Source organism: Monodelphis domestica, chromosome 3, assembly GCF_027887165.1.
Source record: "Monodelphis domestica isolate mMonDom1 chromosome 3, mMonDom1.pri, whole genome shotgun sequence".
NCBI classification, from domain to species: domain Eukaryota; kingdom Metazoa; phylum Chordata; class Mammalia; order Didelphimorphia; family Didelphidae; genus Monodelphis; species Monodelphis domestica.
In genome coordinates, this window is record NC_077229.1 from 152,973,709 (window position 1) to 152,993,832 (window position 20,124).

Sequence of the window (20,124 nt, forward strand, 5' to 3'; positions counted from 1 at the left end):
ACCCATGTGACTCATATATTTCAATTAAATAAACAAGAATTTATTAAGTATCTACCAGATACTAAGCATTGTACTAAGGTTTGAGAGCTACAAAAACAGAATAGTTCCTTTGCCCATGTATTTCATATTTGACTTTCCTATTGGATGGAGATTTAACAAAACTAAACTTTTGAGTAAACAGTTAGACCAGCAGCCTTCAGCTGATCTAATAAGTCCAGTCATCTTTCCTCCAGTTCTTAAAGTATTTTTCCAGAGAATATCCATTTATGCTAATATCTCAGAGTAGTTCAAAATTTTCAGAAACCCAAAGGCTGATTCAAGGCTACTTTTTCTTTTTCCTCTCTCATAAGAATGAAATGATAAAGGTTCAGCAAGAATAACCACTGACCATATGGAAGACAATTCAGGGAAACATAACATGTGTCATGAGGTTCTGATTCACTTACTTCTCTCATTCAGTAGCTGATAATATGAACACATCCTTTTCTTCACATCTGTTGGTGAAACATTAAAAATAAAACAATTGATGATTTCATTAACTAATAGTGCATACAAATCTTTCTGATGTCCACCCGAGGGCACCTAATATCCCATTAACATACTGAAAATAGTCTTTCCTTTAAATAACAAGGGAAATACAGCAGAAAACACAAGTTTTGTATTGATACTTTTTTTGAGAATTCTCTAACAGCCTATAAAAATAATTAGAGGTTCCCTATGGTGTTCCAAATCTGTCTTGGAAGATTAGGATTTCTCCTATATTCATTCCAGACATTGTACTGACATAATTTGAGAAAATAACCTATCTTTCAAAGGGACTCAAATTGGTTATTGATTACTGGGAGAGGGAAGGGAATGACTTGATTGATAATATCAGCATATTGGTTTTAGAGAGTGTATTAAAATAGCCAAAAATAGTAACAAAGTTGTAAACTTGCTAAATCATGATTAACTCTATCATTAATTTTGTTGATAACTGATAACACATTATATAAAATAGAGATCAAGTATAGAGGAGGTAATAATTTATGATTAACTTAGATCCATAATCTATAAAATTAAAGATTAAAAGCTCTTCTTTCCTCTTTCATTCTTCCTTCCTGCTTCTTTTTTTAGTACTAATATTCTAAAACAAACCCACTTGTGCTTTCCATGAGGAAATATAGCACACATACGTTTCTGCACTTTTAATTTTTTTTCCATTTAGGCTCTAGGTGTCATGAAATGCTAATGATGTACTGAAAGGCATTTATACTTCCATACATTACATTATTTTAAAATGTTAATATACTTTATTAAGTTATACCTCAATATTCTGTTTTACTTGCAGCGGAATGTGGTGCATCTGCAACAAATAATGAAGGAATTTTGCTGTCTCCAAATTATCCTCTCAACTATGAAAACAACCATGAGTGCATTTATAGCATTCAGGTACAAGCAGGGAAGGGAATCAATATTTCAGCCAGAACATTTCACTTAGCACAAGGAGATGTTCTTAAGGTAAGTGCGTCTCTGATACATCCATAACCTATATTTTAATACCTACCTCCCATTTATTGCTTTGCTTTATTAAACTATATTAAGTTTGTGTTATCATATTATATAGTCAAACTATCCATTTTATCTAAGATAATTTTATTATAATAAAATATTTTCCTTTCTAATCTGATGAATTTTAATAATAGAAATTAAATAAATAATATTAACTATTTCTATTTTTCATAAATCCCTGAATTTGAATGTTTTGAGAATATTCCCTTTAATCAAAAACATTTTATCAAATATATTTTTATACACTATTACTCTGAAGTAAAATATTTTTGTCTATTGAAATATAAGTGATTTTGGTTTTGGCAATTTCTAACTGAATTCTCATGGAAATGTTAGATTTATTATTTATATAGTTCATGTGATTTGTTTGCTAAACTGCTTGCAAAGACATAGGATTTTTCTTAAAGTATTTTTGTGAATAAGAATCATAAAGAATGAGAAGACATATCTGAGTCATGATCTATAGGGCAGGAAGGAATGTACACATTAGTGTTATAAATCCACTTAAATAATAAAATGTTTCCATATTTATTGCTAGAAAATAATTATTTATATTTTAAAGTAAAAAAGTTTATTTCAATATTATAAATTCATTTACTTTGAGCAAGAATGGAAACCTATGAAGTCAAAGGCTATAAACTATCTGCTTGAACAAATATTTAACGACTTAGCTGAAAGCATTTACTTTTGTCTCATTTGATATTATTTTATAGTATTAGTACCAAAAACACTTTATTTTTCTCTCTAATTTTTTAATTCTTCGTACCGGACCTTGCAAAGATAGATACATAATAAAGTTTTCTCTAAGAATTTTCTGAGAATGTTATGTTTCAGTTACTTGAAAGTGAAATATATGCCTTTTTTTTTGGAACAATCCAATTTGATTAATTGGTGGCAAACATAGAAACTAGGGCTCCTAAAATTGTAAGTGGGAAAATATAATATTGATAGTATCACATGACATATACTTTTGCATTTTAGTGAACCATGATTTCTGTGGTATAGGTAATTTCTGCATAGATAGAGATTCTATCCCCTGGGCACCTTCATCTTGGTAAGTTATTATGCCACTTCCTTGCCAAATTAATGAACCTTCTATTTTAAACCCTTCCCAAACTTCGCCAGGATCACACAGGCATTAAATATCTGGGAGAGTATTTGAATGTTAGGTCTTTCTGACCCAAAATCAGACCATCTATCCATTATGTCTCCTAGCTATTTACTGTCTAGCAATGGGGGGGGGTGATGTTTTCAGAAATAAAAATATAAACATAATAAAAGTTTACTCTGAGATGAAGGAGGAATAGGACAGATTTGCTCACTCTTCAAATGCTTAGAAATAGGGCCTCTGAGTGAATTTTAAAATGGTGAAGTTGGTTAGAGTCGAGGAAATAATTATATAATGTAAAACAACTTAAGAAGAATCAAGGAGGGCTCTAGGTGGCTCTCTAACAGCTAAATAAACAAATGGCAGGAACAAGAGACAATTGTGGAGGATGTAGCAACTGACTATATGGGGAGCCAAGAGAGAGAAGACAGTGGGCTTATGTACACTAACTAGATAATGTGTCAAACTAGCTAAAGAAGAGGAGGAGCAGAAGTGAGTAAACCATGGGAGAATGGAGTTCCTGAATCCTGCTCCAGGAGAGAGAGATAAAAAGATGCTCATCATCACTGGAGAAACCATTGTAGGAAAGAGTGTTGAAATTGATAGCATTTGCTGGGTACCCTTCAATATAGATATCAAAAGAATAAAAAGATCAAAGATCCCTCAGAAATTTCAGGAAATAACAAGAAGAGCAGAAAATTAAACCCTGTCACTTTATCTCCCTGCACAGGGAGAAGAACCTGGCACTTGTATAAAATTGATAATTAAGAAGTAGGCTGCTAAAACTGAAAAATAAAAGAAATGGGTAAGCAAAAGAGAAAGACCCCATATATAGATTCTTTGGAAATAAAGATCAGAGTTGTAATTCAGAAAATAGTGAAATTAAAACATCCACTTAGAAAATTTTAAAAGAAAAATTTAAATGGATATAAGCCCCAAAAGAGTTCTTAGAAGAGCTTAAAAAAGACTTCAGAAACCAAAAGAGAGAGGTTGGGAAAAAATATATAGAAAATTATGAAAGATGAACTAATTGGGAAAGAAATCCAAAAACTCACTGAAGAAAAGAATTCACTACAAATGAGAATTGACCAAGAGGAAGTTGATAACTTATTTCTTAAGACAACAATAAATAGTAAAACTGAATAAAAAAAATGAAAAATGATAGAAAAATTTTTAACAAAGGCAACATACTATCACAAATAAAAATTTATCTGGAGGTTCATCACTATATTTTTAAGCATTTATTAGTAAAGAGAAAATGAAGGGGGGGGAGAGAGCAAAAATCTAATTAAATTTGATTCCCCATTTGGCTGGCTAAAGTCATGCCACTGTGGCTTGCCAGATTCCAGCCCAAATCAGTCAAGCACAGAGAGAAAATGTCTTCCTAAGTAGGGAAGCCAAAAGAGCTATGGGGCTTTCTATATCCTTCCTTAAAAAACCCTAGCAGCTCTACCTCCCTTTCCTTGAACAGTGGCTCTCATGTTGTCTACCCTTCCTTGATGATGTTACACTAGCTCTGCATGTTGACTCTAGCAGACACCCTTGCTGATGCTGGCTTCACCAGGGCTAGACTCTGATCTCAGGATAAAAATGTCCTAACTATTTTGCTTCACATATTACCTGAGAAACTGAGAAGTGACAATATAAGAATTCTTTGACTACCTGAAAATTATGATCAAAAAATAGTTTAACCACACTATCCTTCAAGAAATTATTGAAGAAAATTATTCCTGGACAGTTGGGAAGAAAGCTGAGAGGTTACCAAAAAGAGGAAGAGAGTGAAAATTGCTTTTTTAAACCTTGTAATGCCCTTTCTCCCTATCTTGAATTTTGCTACTTTGTGTTTATTTTGTTCCTCTCCTTTAGATATTTGTACATGTGTATATTGTTTCCCCAATAGATTATTAATTTCCTTGAAAGTTAAAAAAATAAGAAAGGATTGCTCTAGATTTTTGGAACTAGAAGAAAAAGTAGAACTTAGAAATAGACCATCAATAATCATCTATAATAGATCCCAAGAAAAAAACACCCAGGAACATTAGAGAAAAGTTTTGTAACTCCCACATTAAGGAGAATACAGTACAAGCAACTAAAAAAATTGAAATACTGTGATGATACAATAAGGATAACACAAGATTTAGTAACTTCCTCATTAAAACACCAAAGTTCATGGAAAACAACATTTTGAAGAGTAAAAAAAATTGGTTTACAATCAAGAGTATTCTACTCAACAAAGCTAAGTATCATACAAGAAAATAAATGGTCATTTAAAAAAATAGTGGACTTTAAAATATTCTTGAAGAAAAGTCCATAACTGAATGGAAAATTCAATATTCAAAAATGAGAAGAAATATAAGGAGATAGATAATATGAAAGACTAATTATAAAGGACTTAGTAAGGTTACAATCTTTATTTCTTACATTAGAAAATGATATATTCAAACCTTATGAATGATATCATTAATTGTGTAGTTTGGAGGTACATTTATAGATAAAAGCTTCAAGTTTGAATAACATATAGTAGAATGAGTTAAAAAACAAAATTGTATGGAAAATAATAAATTGTAACCATCTCATCTAATAGAGGAATGAATGAAAGAAGATGTTACAATGAAGAGGGGTACAGGATGGAAATATGGTCACGATTCTCACTGGATTTAGGTAAAAGAAGAAATAATACATATAGAAAGAAAAATTTCCCCCAACTTATGAGAAGATAAGAGAGTGAGAGATAAAGATTAAAAGAGTGAATTGTAGAAGGACACAGATATTTTTAAAAGGTGGTAATGGGATAAGAAAAGAAAGGTAATTAAAAAGGCTATTTATATTAACAGAAAAGAGAGCTAGAGTGGAATAAAGGAAGGACTTAAAGAAGGGTAAATAGATGAACAAGTAGGAGAATAAAGTGAGGTGAAAAGAGAGAGAACCTTAGAAGAACAGGAGAGGAAAATAAAGTTGGAACCGAAAAAGGGATGGATATTAGAGAGGTAGTGATTTGAGGAAAATTACAGTTCCTCAGTGAAAGAAAGAGAGAGAGAGGGAGAGAAAGAGAAGGAAGGAATATCATAATGAAACAAAAATGTATTTAATAAGGGACAATGGAACCACAGATTAAAAAATTAATTGGAGGCTAAATAATGTAATTTAAAGAATTAGTGGGTTAAAAATCATTGAAACTTTTTATTATAAAGTTTTTTTTTTACCAATTACATGTAATAATAAATTTTCACATGGATTTCCCAAAGGTATATGGTCTAATTATCTTTATCATACATGTATAATCATGCAAAACATATCTCCAAATTGTTCAGTTTTGTAAGAAAATAATATAAAACCAAAACCACCAAATGAAAACCTAAATAAATTAAAGTGAAAAAATTGTGTGCTTTCATCTGCATTCCAATTCTCACAGGTCTTCCTCTGAAATCATCCTTTTCATAATTTCTTATAGCACAATATAATTCTATCACCATCATCATTTAATTAATTTTATTATTGCTATGGTCAATTATACTGATGGTTTTCCTAATATCAAACAAGTCTTCCATTCTTGGTATAAATCTCACCTGGACATAGTGAATAATAGTTATGATATATTGCTGGGGTCTCTGCTAATTTTTTATTTCAGATTTTTACACTAATATTCATTTAGGCTATTGTTCTGGTCATTTGATTTTCTTCTTTCCTTTTTCAAATCACATTAGCCAGAGCTCTATTTTATTTTTTTTTCATTAAACCAAATCCTAGTCTTATTTATTAGTTCAGTAGTTCTCTTACTTTCAATTTTATTAATTTCTTCTTTGATTTTTTTAGAGTTTCCAATTGTCTTTAATTGGGAATTTTTAATTTGTTCTTTTCCTAGTTTTTTTTAGTTGCATGAACATTTCATTTATCTTTTTCTGTATTTTATCAATACGAGCATTCAGAGATATAAAATTTTGCACTAAATACTACGTTAGCTATATTCCATGAATTTTGATATTCACCTCTTCATTGTCATTCTCTTTAATGAAATCACTGATTGCATCTATAATTTGTTCTTCAACTCACTGCTTTTTCAGGTTTATTTATTTCCAATTAGGTTTTAATCTTTTTCATGAACCCTTATTGATTATCATTTTTATTGCATTATAATCTGAAAAGATTACACTTATTATTTTTGATTTTCTGTATTGGTTGTGAAGTTTTTATGTAATATGTATTTTATGTAATACATGGTCAATTTTTTTTGTATGTATCATGTACTATTGAAGGTATATTCCTTTTTTATAGCCATTTGGTTTTGTTCAGAGATCTATTCAATCTAACTTTTCTAAAATTTAATTAACTTTCTTTACTGCTCTCTTGTTTTTTTTTGTTTGTTTGTTTGTTTAAATTATCTAGTCTGAGAGGGGAAAGAAAAGGTTCCTTACTAATATAGTTTTACTATCTAATTAGTCCTTACGTTTATTTAGTTTCTCCTTTAAAAATATGGATACTCTAACATTTGTTGCATACATGCTAAGTATTGGTATTACTAAATTATCTATATTAGCTTTTATCAAGAAATAATTTCCTTCTTTATCTCTTTTAATTAGCTCTATTTTTGCTTGGGCTTTGTCTGAGATCATGATTCATACTCCTGTTTTTTTTTTTTTTAATCTAAGTTAAAGCCCATATATTCTGCTCCATCCCCTTACATTTATTCTGTATGTGTCTATCTCACTCAGATGTATTTCTTGTAAATAGCATATCATAGAATTCTGGTGTTTATCCACTCAACTACATGCTTCCATTTTATGGGAGAGTTCATCCCATTTGTATTCACAATTACAATTACCATATGTATATTCCCCTCCATTTTGTTTTCCCCTTTTGATCCCAGACCTTGTCCTTTTTTCTTTGTCCCTCCACACAAGTGTTTTGCTTTTAATTACCCCCACAACAGTTTTTTTCCCCTTATATTACTCCCCTCCCTACCGCCACCTTTCTTATTCTTTATCCACTTCTCTACAGGATTAGATAGGATTCTGGGTTATTGGGTTATGAGTCTTGGTTATTCCCTATTGTTATTCCCTATTGCATATTCCTTCTCTGAGCCAATTCCAATGAAAGTAAGGTTTCATCATTGCCCATAACCCCCTCATCGTCCCCTCTACTATAATAGTTGGATTTTTTTTTCATATTTCTTTAGGTGATGTAAAGTACCCAATTTTACTTCTCTTTTTTCTCAGTGAAGTCTCTTTTTCACCCACTTGATTTTTTTATGAATGTCTACCTACACATCTTATTCCCACATCATCTATGTATATGTCTAACTACTATGATAACAATAAACATTTTATAAGTTACAAATGACATCTTTACATTTATGAATACAAACAATTCTATCTTATTGGAGACCCTTAACTTTTCTTCCCTTTTATCTTTTTATGCTTCTCCTTGATCTTGTATTTGGACATCAAATTTTCATTTTTGGTCTGGTGCTTTCATTAGGAATACTGGGGCATCTTCTACTTTATTAGATGACCATTTTGGCCCCTAAAAGAATATACTCAATTTTGCTGGGTAATTAATTCTTGGTTAGAATCCTTGTCCCTTTGCCATATGAAATATATTCTAAGCCTTCCAATCTTTTAAAATAGAAACTGCTAAATCCTGTTTAATTCTGATGGTGGCTTCATGATATTTGAGTTATTTCTTTCTAGCTGCTTGTAGTACTTTCTCTGTGCCCTGGTAGCTCTTGAGTTTAGCTATAATATTCTTGGCAGTTGTCATTTGGGCATTTATTATAGGAGGTGATTGATGGATTCTTTTAATTTCTATAATTTCTCTTGTTCAAGAACATCAGGGAAGAGTTTTTTTTTTGATAATTTCTTGCTATATGATATCTAGTTTTTGGTTGTTTTTTTAAAATTATAACTTTCAGATAGTCCAATAATTCTTAGATTGTTTTTCATGGATATATTTTCCAGGTCAGTGTTTTTTAAAGAAATATTTAATATTTTCTTCTATTTTTTCAATTCTTTTGATTTTATTTTCTTGTTTCTGGGTGTCTCATGATATTCTTAACTTCTGTTTTCCCACTTCTAATTTTTTTTAATGATTTTCTTCTGTGACCTTTTGAATCTCATTTTTCATTTGGTCAGTTTTCCTTTTTAGAAAACTCTCTTCACTATTGGTTTTCATGCCTCTTTTTCCATTTGACTGATGCCAGTTTTTAAGCTATTATTTTTTTGTATTGCTTTAATTTCTTTTCTCCATTTTTCTTCCACCTTTTTTATTCAAAATTTTAATTCCTTTTTGAGCATTTTCCAAGTCTAGGGACTTCAAAGTGTGGTTGTGTGATGCTCTGCTATTAGCTTAGGCAGGGTCCTGGGGTCTCAAAATGGCTTTTGCCCAGATTCAGAGCCTGGCAGAATAAGTAGGAAGGGGTAAGTTTGCATTCCTCTGTGTGTGATTTTACTTCCAATTCTCTCTCACACCAGTGAAATAGACCTCTCTGAATACTTTTAAAGCTGATTTCTACAAGAGTTACTTCATTCCATTCCCTTGTTTATTCTGTGGCCCAAGTATTTGCTTTGAGATGCTATTTTAAGGTTGGTTTAAAAGGATTCTTAGAGTAGGTCCAACTTTCCATGCTACTACACCACTATGTTGGATCCAACTCAATATACAATTTTATTAAAGAAAATTATAGTAATGAAGCAAAATACCAAAACTTTTATGATACTGCAAAAACACTAATAAGAGGGAAATGTATCTTTCTTAATGCTTATATCAATAGAATAGACAAAGAACAGCTCATTGAATTATGTATACAATTTAAAAAATTGGAAAAAGAACAAATTAAAATCTCCAATTAAGTCCTAAGTAGGAAATCCTAAAAATTAATGATGATATTAAATAAGCTGATTACAAAAAACCCATTTAGTTAATAAATAAAACTATCAGTTGGTTTTATGACAAAAGGCAGACCTTTTGGTTAATAATGATTTTTAAGAGAGAGAAGAAAGCCAAATAACTATCATCAAAATTGAAAAAGGGTGAATCTACCACTGATGATGATGAACTCAAAACAAATATTAGGGGTTATTTTGCCCAATTATATGCCAAATAATTGAATAATTTAAATGAAATAGATAGTTAGAAAAATATAAATTGCCTAGATTGACAGAGGAAGAAATAGAATAACTAAATAAACCTATTTTAGAAAAACCATAAAGGAACTTCCTAAGAAAATAGCATCAGGACCACATGAATTTACAAGGGATTTTTACCAAACATTTTAATGATCATCTAATTCCAATATTAATTAGATTTGAACAATCTCTAAATAAGGAGTACTGCCAAACTTCTTTTATGAAAAAAATATGGTTGATACCTAAACCAGAACGAGCCACAACAGAGAAAGAAAAATTTCTGTCAGTTTTACTAGTGAATATTAGTACAATTCTAAAGATAAATGATTAACATGATTGATTACATCAACAAAAAAGTAACAAAAATAATATGATTGTATCAGTACATGAAGAAAAAGTTTTTTACAAATTACAACACTCACTCCTATTAAAATACTTGAAAGAATATGTATAAATTATTTTTCCTTATGTTAATAAGAAGTACATATTTTAAACCATTAGCAAAAATTATCTAGAATGTGAGTAAATTAGAAAGTTTCCTTATGATGTGAGGAGCAACCAAGGATGATCTTTATCAGCAATATAATGTAATCTATAAAAATACCAGCACTAGAAATGCTAATAATATCAAAAAAGAAATAAAAGTAAATTGAATGTATCAGAATGGTTAAAAAAATATAACTATCTCTGCTGTTATGATTTGTATGTAAAATATTAGATTTGATTAAAATAAACTAAAACTATCAATAATTTAACAAATTAGCTGGATACAAAATCAGCCCACACAAATAATTAACATTTTTATGTATCATTAACAGTCTCCTGAAAGAAAAAATCATTAAGGAATAATACATTTAGATTAACTATAATTAAACTAAAATATATAGAATTATATATTCCCAAACAAATTAAAAAACTATATTTACATAAATTGTAAAATACTTTTTATACAAATAAGTCACATATGAATAATTGGAGAAATATTAATTCTTCAAGGGTGGGCAGAGAAAATATAATTAAAACAATCATGTCTAAAGTTATCTACTTAATTCAATATCATTCCAATTAAATTTCCAATAAAAATTATTGAACAATAACAACAAAAATAAATAAAATCATTTGGAAAAACAAAAGATTAAAATTATTGATGGAAATAATAAAAAAAGTTAAGGAAAATTGTCTAATAGTACAATATTTCAAATTATAATATAAAGTGGTAATTATAAGAGGTATCTTGTCCCAGCTAAGAAACAGAATAGTGGAACAATGTAGATAAAAAACAAATATTGTAAAAAAAAATATAGAAACCCTGCATTGACAAAGGCAAAGTTCCAAACTTTGGCATAAAAACTCACTATTTTGTAAAAATTCTTGGGAAAACTGGAAAACAGTTTCACATAAACTAAAGAAGTTCCCACACTATTTACTATGATAAGATCAAAATGGGAACATGATCTAGGTCTAAAAGTAGCTATTATAAAGAAATTTCAATAAGGAATATGTTACCTATCATGTTTATAAAGAAGAGAATAATTCAAATCTAACATATAAATATTTCCTATCTTGATTTAGCTCAATTTTTGTGTCTCTTTTTCTTTAAAAGAAAGGGAGTCACTGAAAATCAGTTTGCCCCTTTGATTTTCTGAATATAATATTAAAAATTATTTTCATTGATGGAAACATGAAATTTAAAGTATCTATTTTTTAAAAATAAGCAATATCTACAAGTTGTGTGGTCTCTTTATTCTCTTTATCAGTAATATTAAATTTGAATTTTGAAAGTAAGATAAAAATGATATTGTGTAAACAGTCAACTCATAATAAATGAAGTTATAGCTAAAATGGAGTCATTAAATTAAACTCTCTTTTTTGTCACTGAACAACATAACAGTAATTGCAGGAATAATAGCAATAAAAATACATAATATCTACAATACCAACAAGAATACATTTTTACACCAAAATTGCAAGAGAAAATTTGCCCACAATTCCTTTTTTTTGCTTTATTTTGTCTTGCCATGTTGAATTTCAGCAATTAATTACTCATTTGAGTCATTATTCATTAAACATATTTTAAAATTTAAATAACCGAAGGAATTGAAGCAAATTAAGAAAACCTGGCCAGAATTCATTAGTTTGCCTTTCTATTCCTAAAACCTAATGCAGATCTTCTCTCTGAGAATGGAATATTAGATGGGAAAAATAATTTTGAATCCTTGGACATTTTGAAAATGGGCAAACCATACTTAAACATTTCAGAAAGATAATATTAGATCAATAGAAAGCCAGGGAAAGATGCTAGAAGAGATGTAAGAAATTTTATATAGTGTCCAATTTTCTCAAGTGACTGAGAAAAAAACATTCTAGCAGACCTTCCTCTCTCTTTTTTTTTAATTTGCTATATTAACTTTATTTTTGTTTAAATTTTTTATTTTCCAATTACATGTAAAAACAATTTTTTTGAGTTCCAAATTCCCTCCCTCCCTCCCTCACCTTACCCCTTATTAAGAAGACAAGGAGTCTGATTTACATTATATATATGCAGTCAAATAAAACACGTTTCTATGTTAGTCATGTTGTGAAAGAAAACATACACAAAAAATGAAAAGAAAAATAAAAAAAACTTTAAAAAAGTGTTCTTTGATTTGCATTCCTACTCCATCAGCTCTTTTTTCTGAGGTGAAATTCATTTTTTAGTCATGAGTATTTTGGAATTGTCCTAGAACACTATAATGCTGAGAATATCTGTCATTCACATTTGATCATCATATAATATTGCTATTCTGTGTACAAAATCTTCCTAGTTTTGTATATTTCAGTTTACATCAGTTTGTGTAAGTCTTTCAAAGTTTTTTGAAAGCATCCTTTTTATGAGGTACACTAGTATTTTATCAAAATCATATGCTATAACTTGTTCAACCATTCCCCAGTAGATAGTATTCCCTCAATTCCCTTTTCTTTGACATCAGAAAAGAAGTGCTATGAATATTTTTATAAAAATTAGTCCTTTTCTTCTTTTCTTTCTTTTTTTTTTTAGCTCTTTGGGATACAGTCTTACAAGTGATATTTCCAGGTTAAAGGGCTCACAATTTTATGGTTCTTAGGGCATAATTCCAAATTCCTTATCCAAATATATCAGTTAACAACTCCCAACAAAATTAATTTCTCTCAGTTTTCTCACATCCCCTCCAATATTTATCAGATTGCTTTTGTGTCATGAATAATTCTTATATGTGTGATGTGGTACCTCAGAATTGTTTTTACATTTCTCTAATCAATAGTGATTTAGAACATTTTTTCATATGAGTATATTGAGTTTTGATTTCTTTTTCTGCAAACTGTTCATGTCCTTCAATCATTTATTAAATATGAAATTAATTATAACCTTATAAATTTTAATCAAAAAATTACTGTAAAAAATTTCCCCTAATTTTCTGCTTTCCTTATAATTGTAGCTATATTACTTTGGTTTTTGAAAAACCTTTTAAATTCAACATAATCAAAATTATCCTTTATATCCAGTAATGCTATATACCTCTTATTTGATAATAAATTCTTCCCTTATCCATAGATTTGACAGATAAACTATTCCATGCTCCCTTAGTTTGCTCATACCACCCTTTATGTCTAAATCTTGTAAACTGTTCAATGATCCACTTTAATTTTGCTGATAAGTTCACATTCACTCATGATTATTAATCATATGTTTCTCTCTATCCTACTTTTTCTTTTCTATTCATCCTTCTCTGTCTCTCCTTTCACCATTTCCCTCCTCAAAAGTGTTTTGCTTCTGACCACTACATCTCCCAATCATCCCTCCTTTCAATTAGCCTACATTTCTTTTATCCTCTATTATTCAATAGAGTATGGATTTCTATATCCAACTTATTTATTTATTCTTTGAACCAAGACCTATGAGAACTTAAGACTCAAGCACTGCTTTCTATCTCCATCTTCCCCTCCACTGTAAAAGCTCTTTTGAACTGCCTTACTTGAAATAATTTACCCAGTTCTACCTTTCTCTTCCTTCTTCTGCCAATACATTCCTCTTTCTCATTCCTTAATTTCATTTTTTGGATTTTCATTTTTAGTTTTGGATTCCATCCCATCATGGTCAACTCACATTCATGTCTTGTTTCTATGTATGCTTATTCTAATTGCCCTAATAATGACAAAATTATTAGGAATTACAAAGTTCATCTTTGCATATAGGAATGTAAGCAATTTAACCTCATTCAGTCCCTTATGTTTTTTTTTTTCTTATTTGTCTTTGTATGCTTCTCTTGAGAGTTGGTTTTAAAAGTCATATTTTTTATCTAGCTCTATTTTTTTAAAAAGGAATACTTGAAAGTCCTCAACTTCATTAAATATCAGTTTTTCCTCTAAAGGATATATTCAGTTTGGCTTGTAGTTAATTGTAGGTTGTGATCATAGACATGTTCCCCTCTGGAATATAATATTCCAATACCCCCACCTCATTCTTTAATGTGGAAGCTGTTAAATCTTGCATTATCCTGATTGGGATCTACATTATATTTGAGTTATTTCTTTCTTGTTGTGTGCAATATTTTATTCTTAAACTGGGGATACTATAAATTGACTAAATATTCATGGGACTTTTCATTTTAATATGCCTTTTAGAAGGTCATTATTGTATTCTTTTGATTTTTTTACCCTTTTTCTAGCAAATCAGGTCAGTTTTCCTTGATAATTTCATGAAATATGATGTATAGTATTTTCTTTAAGCTTTTATTTCAGGTAGTCTCTTCATTACTAAATTTTCTTTTCCTTAGTCTATTTCCTAGGTCAATTATTTTTCCAATGAGATATTTCACATTTTCCTCCACTTTTTTCATTCTTTTGAAGAGCTTTTGTGTCTCTTTTTCCATTGGACCAATTCTACTTTCAAAAGGATTTTTTCTTCATTGAATTTTTGTACTTCTTTCTCCATTTGCACAATTGATCTTTTTAAAAAAAGTTCTCCACTTATATTGATTTTAGTGCTTCTTTTATGATTTGGCTTTTTTCTATTTTTTAAGGGTTTTTTAAGTATTTTTTATGAGTCTTTTACCAAACTATTGATCATCTTTTCATAATTTTCTTTCTTCACTGTCATTTTTTTCCCCAAATTTTCTCCTACCTCTCCTATTTTATTAAAAAAAAAAAAAACTTAGGGGGCAGCTGGGAGGCTCAGTGGATTGAGAGCCAGGCCTAGAGATGGGAGGTCCTAGGTTCAAATCTGGCCTCAGACACTTCCCAGCTGTGTGACCCTGGGTAAGTCACTTGACCCCCATTGCCTAGCCCTTACCACTCTTCTGCCTTGGAGCCAATACACAGTATTGACTCCAAGATGGAAGATAAGGGTTTAAAAAAAAAACTTAGTTCTATAAGGAACTTTTTTTAGGATCCTAGGAACAATTAATATTTTTTTCTTTTAGACTATGGTTTCAGCTATTTATTTTTGTGGTCTTTCTCTGAGTTTGTGTTTTGACCTTTCTTTTAACCACAAGGAGAGTGTGGTCACTGATCTTGTGCTTTGATCTATGAGTAACCACCGCATGTTTTTTCCACTTTAGAACTATATCCATGGTTTTCACTTCTGTTAGTGCTTCTCCCCACCCTAGGACTGTGACCTGGAACCATGTGTAGATAATGCATCAGAAGCCTCTTCACAGGGCCAACTATGGGGACCATGTAATCTCCTTTTGATCATTTGTTTAACCCTTTTTTACATAGTTTGACTGCTCCAGAAGTCCTCCTACCACCAATTCATTCCCCCTCCCAAGGCCTGCTGTAGGCTTAAATCTGCATTGTTGTGGCCTCTTCAGGAAAGTACTCTATTATTGTCCCAATGAAACAAACTGTCTTGGCTGGTCTTCTAAGTTGTTTTGGGCTTGAAAATTGATTTACTTCATCCTTTTGTTGGTTCTGTGACTTCAGAATTTGATTTGAGGTATTATTTTAATGTTATTTGGAGGAGAATTTGGAAGAGCTCAAGCTTGAGCCTTTATTCTGCCATCATTTACTTTCTTTCTTGATCATTTTCATGTTTCTTCCAAATTGGAAAGATTTAAACACATGCTCACAAACTATTTAGCAATTTCTGTATATCAAATATGTGAGTTGAAAGTTGATGGAGGTGGACTTTGAAAAGCTTAAATTTTGTTTTGTTTTTTAATGTAAGAATGAGGACTACTCAATACATTTCTGGTAGCTCTAATGAGAGAATTCAATTGTCTTCTTTTCCTATCTTTCACATCTTTCCTTCTCCTCTTAATGTTTCTTTTTTGCCTCTTCTCTTCTTGTTTGGATTTTTATATCTTTAAATATTTTATTATATGTTTTATATGCTCTTGTATTTTTATCATAATATCTTCAATAAATCAAAATAGTTTTTATTCTTTCTCTCAGGGAATAGAAATAGCCCCTCCATCATACTTGTTCTAAATATTACTTGAAATCTCAAAAATTATTTGTGTCCTTATTGCTTAGTACAGTGCCTAGCCCATAGTGCTCAATAAGTTTTTGTTGACTGACTACAGATCATAGGGCAAGTCATTAATAATAAAACTACCTTAGATTGCCTTCTTCCTTCATTCTGAATACTTTCCATTTATGATCTCTTGAGGGACAGATTTGACACAAATCTACAACACTCATGTATGTAATAGAATAGAAACAGAAATGATGCATTCTTTCTGGAGGCAAATAATGTTGTCAATGTCAAAAAAAGAAAAGAAGCATGGGTGGTATATAGCAATTCCTTTAAAGAGAAGGGTAAAGGCATTTATAGCTCATCAATCCTGAAATAATGAATTAGAGGTCTAGAACATTTATTTAACAACACATCGTTTGCATTTGTTTACTTAGTAAATGATTTAATCTATTTGCTAAGGCAGATTAACTCTGGCTAATTGAATGTTCTTATTATTAGCAATGGGATAAATATGCAATTTATAATCTATTACTATGTAGGAGTCTGTTATAAAACTTGAAATTTTCAGACTATTAAAGATTGTTACATGAAGGGATATAGAAAAAAACTATGAAATATCAGTCATTTTAACTCAGATCTTCAGTGACAAACTGAATGTCATGATTATTCTTTTATGGAAGTAGAATGAAGACAGAAACACACACTCTATGCTTTGACATTTTAAACATTTAAATAGTAAAATTTACATTAATTGTGTTTTTAAATAATTGAAAAATACAAGTAAATAGTTTAGAATTAGGACCTGGACCCACAATATTTTGTTTTGTTTTGCTTTTTTTCTTCCCAGATATGCTAATTCATTATACCACTGAAGTTCAGTAATTTCTTTGCCACATGTGATCTTAGAAAATTAACTGACCCTGAGAAATAAAATTTCTTGCCCAGGTTCACATTACCAGTATAGATCATTCTCATAATTTAAACCCAGATCATCCTGGCTCCATTTTGCTACCTCCATAAATGTAATACAAATAAAATTATTTTTTCATTTTCTAGGTTTAAGTGAACAATTATACAAATTGATATGTTGTGAAAAATAATTTAGCTAATTTTCAGGTGAAATAAAACAAACATTTTCATTCTATTTTGAACTAAAATGATAAAATATTTGCCTGACCCCAAGAGATTTTACAAGTATTTTTTCTCCTATTATTTTAATCAAATGTGAAATCTAGATTCCATAGCCATAATACCATTTTATAACATAATTTTGAAGAATATAATTACTGAAAAATAACAAATATATTAAGATATTAATGACCACATTCATGTGACTAGTTCCTATTCCTTTAAAATATTTGTTGCTGGAACAAAATTGATTTAAAAAAGCAGAATTCTTTTTGTCTTATTTCATTTGTCTGAGAGTGCTACTAAAAATAATGCTATTAAAATAAAAATAAGGATGTAAAGTGAAATATAAGAAGTCTCATTTTATACTTCTCCCAGAATTTTTTTAAAAGACACAAATTGGTACTAAATATTTGGTGATTCATCATTTTTTAATGAATTTCTCTCTTTCTTCATAAATAGTCATATTGATAGCATGTAATTTTTTTCTCTTTGAAAAAAACAGTAGGGGTGCTTTAATTCATTTGTCTAAAATTAACATTTCTAAATGTTCTAAAATTAAAATAAAAAGCACTCTCAGACAAATGTAATTTTGTAAAGATTTCTTTTTTTCACTTTGCTGTGTTAAACTTCAGTTTGAAAAGTCAAACTTCAATTTGCCTCACCAGATATACTTTTTAAAAGGTGATTATCATTGAAGCATGATATCACAGATTCTCAAATTATCATGGACTTTAGAGGCCACATGGCCTTGACCTTTACTGAAGCAAGAATCCTCTCTATAACATGCCAAAGAGTGAAATAGCCTTTACATTAAGACATCAACTTATGAGAAATCAGCTGCTTCATGGGCGTTCCAGTCCACTTGAGGAGAGCTCTAATTGTTAGGAAGTTTTTGTTGTTATTTGATCCTGGCCTCTAATGTAGATTTGCCTTTTACATCTACCACCTATTATTTCTGGTTCTTTTCTCTGAAATTAAACAGAACAATTCTAATTCCATTGCCATACACGAACCTTCAAATACAGAAGTGACAACAGCTAAAGTTGCTCTTCTCTACTGTAAACATTTATTTGTTTCAATTAATATAAATATGAAATAATCTTTATACCTATCCTCATATTAAATTTGTCACTTTTGATTAATTATAATTGTCCTCTCTAAAATGTGAAACCAAGAAATAAGCAAAGTAAATCAAATTGTTTTCTGATTAATGTGAGAGTAGAGTGGAATGTACACCTTCCCTGGTTTTATATACTCACTACAATTATAAAGCTTTATTATTACAATTTAAGAATCTATAAGTTAAATATATAGTCTCTTTTACTTTGGCTAGACCTGATTGTAATAATTCATCAGAACTAAAGATCCTAAGGCAGATGAGCAGTATGCAAAATAGATTAATGAGGCTGGTAAATGGTACAATAGTGGTTAGTAACTCCAATAATTTGGACATCTATTGAAAATTTCTTTCTGATAAAAACAATGTAGCTGACAGTTTCTTCACTTGATTGGTAGTCTGCTTTTCTGAAGACTTGGGAAACAATTAGAGGCAGTTCAATTCTGGATCTAATAGTCAACAGCTAGAAAGAAATTGATGCTATATTAGGAAATGAGGATTTTGAGAAGGTAGATATTCCCTCATAATTTTTAATATAGAAAGAAAGGAAAACTGAGAATTTCCTGATATTTATCTGAAAGAGCCCTAGAATGTAAGCTTCTTGAGGAAAGACCTATTATTTTTCCTTTCTCTGATATAGTGTGGTATGTTGTATCTTTCCAATACTTAATACATACTTATTAAATGATTTTACTTTGCAATATAAGTTAAGTGGGATTTCATGAACTAAAATTCTATAGAGGAATTCTAACCAAATGTGATAGGAAGTTCTAAAAAATAAAATTATGAAGACATAAAGAAAAAATAAGTCCAGCGATGATGAAAAGGAGGAACTTTGTAAAAAGAGTGATGTGGATTCATTGAATACTATCTAGACAATTTAGATTTTTTTTTTAACTCTTCTCACTTCTGTCTTAGAATCAATAGTGTTGTTCCAAAGGAGAAGAAAAGTAAAGGCTAGCAAATGGCATTCAAGTGACTTGCCTAGGGTCACATAGCTAAGAAGTGTATGAGGCCAGATTTGCAGAAGGTAGAAGGGAAAGAAGATAGCAGAGAATATGTAGCATGGCATAATTGGTGTTTTGATATTATTAAAGCTGAGAATGATCATAAGCTGAAGAAATTTAGTCAGTGCCAATATTAACACTAGCATTTACACCTTCATCTTCCTTCCTTCCTTCCTTCCTTCCTTCCTTCCTTCCTTCCTTCCTTCCTTCCTTCCTTCCTTCCTTCCTTCCTTCCTTCCTTCCTTCCTTCCTTCCTTCCTTCCTTCCCTCCTTCCCTCCTTCCCTCTTCCCTCCTTCCCTCCTTCCCTCCTTCCCTCCTTCCTTCCTTCCTTCCTTCCTTCCTTCCTTCCTTCCTTCCTTCCTTCCTTCCTTCCTTCCTTCCTTCCTTCCTTCCTTCCTTCCTTCCTTCCTTCCTTCCTTCCTTCCTTCCTTCCTTCCTTCCTTCCTTCCTTCCTTCCTTTCTTCCTTCCTTCCTTCCTTCCTTCCTTCCTTCCTTCCTTCCTTCCTTCCTTCCTTCCTGCTTTAGATATAATACCAAGAATGCTAATATTGGTTCTGATACTAAGAATTAGTTTAAGGCAGGAGAGAGGTAAAGACTAGGCAATTAGGTATAAGTGACCTATGCAGGGTCACACAGTTAGGAAATGTCTCAG

General features: G+C 30.5%; 1 protein-coding gene across 7 annotated transcripts in view; it reads left to right on the top strand.

Moving 5' to 3' along the window:
• Positions 1-20,124, top strand: part of CSMD3 (CUB and Sushi multiple domains 3) — a 1,668,414-nt gene that overhangs the window by 1,184,787 nt on the left and 463,503 nt on the right. For all 7 annotated transcript variants that reach the window (XM_016431868.2, XM_056823169.1, XM_056823168.1 and 4 more), the window contains one exon: positions 1,331-1,500. In XM_016431868.2, the coding sequence (XP_016287354.2) occupies positions 1,331-1,500 (170 nt within the window). The remainder of the gene's footprint in view (positions 1-1,330; positions 1,501-20,124) is intronic.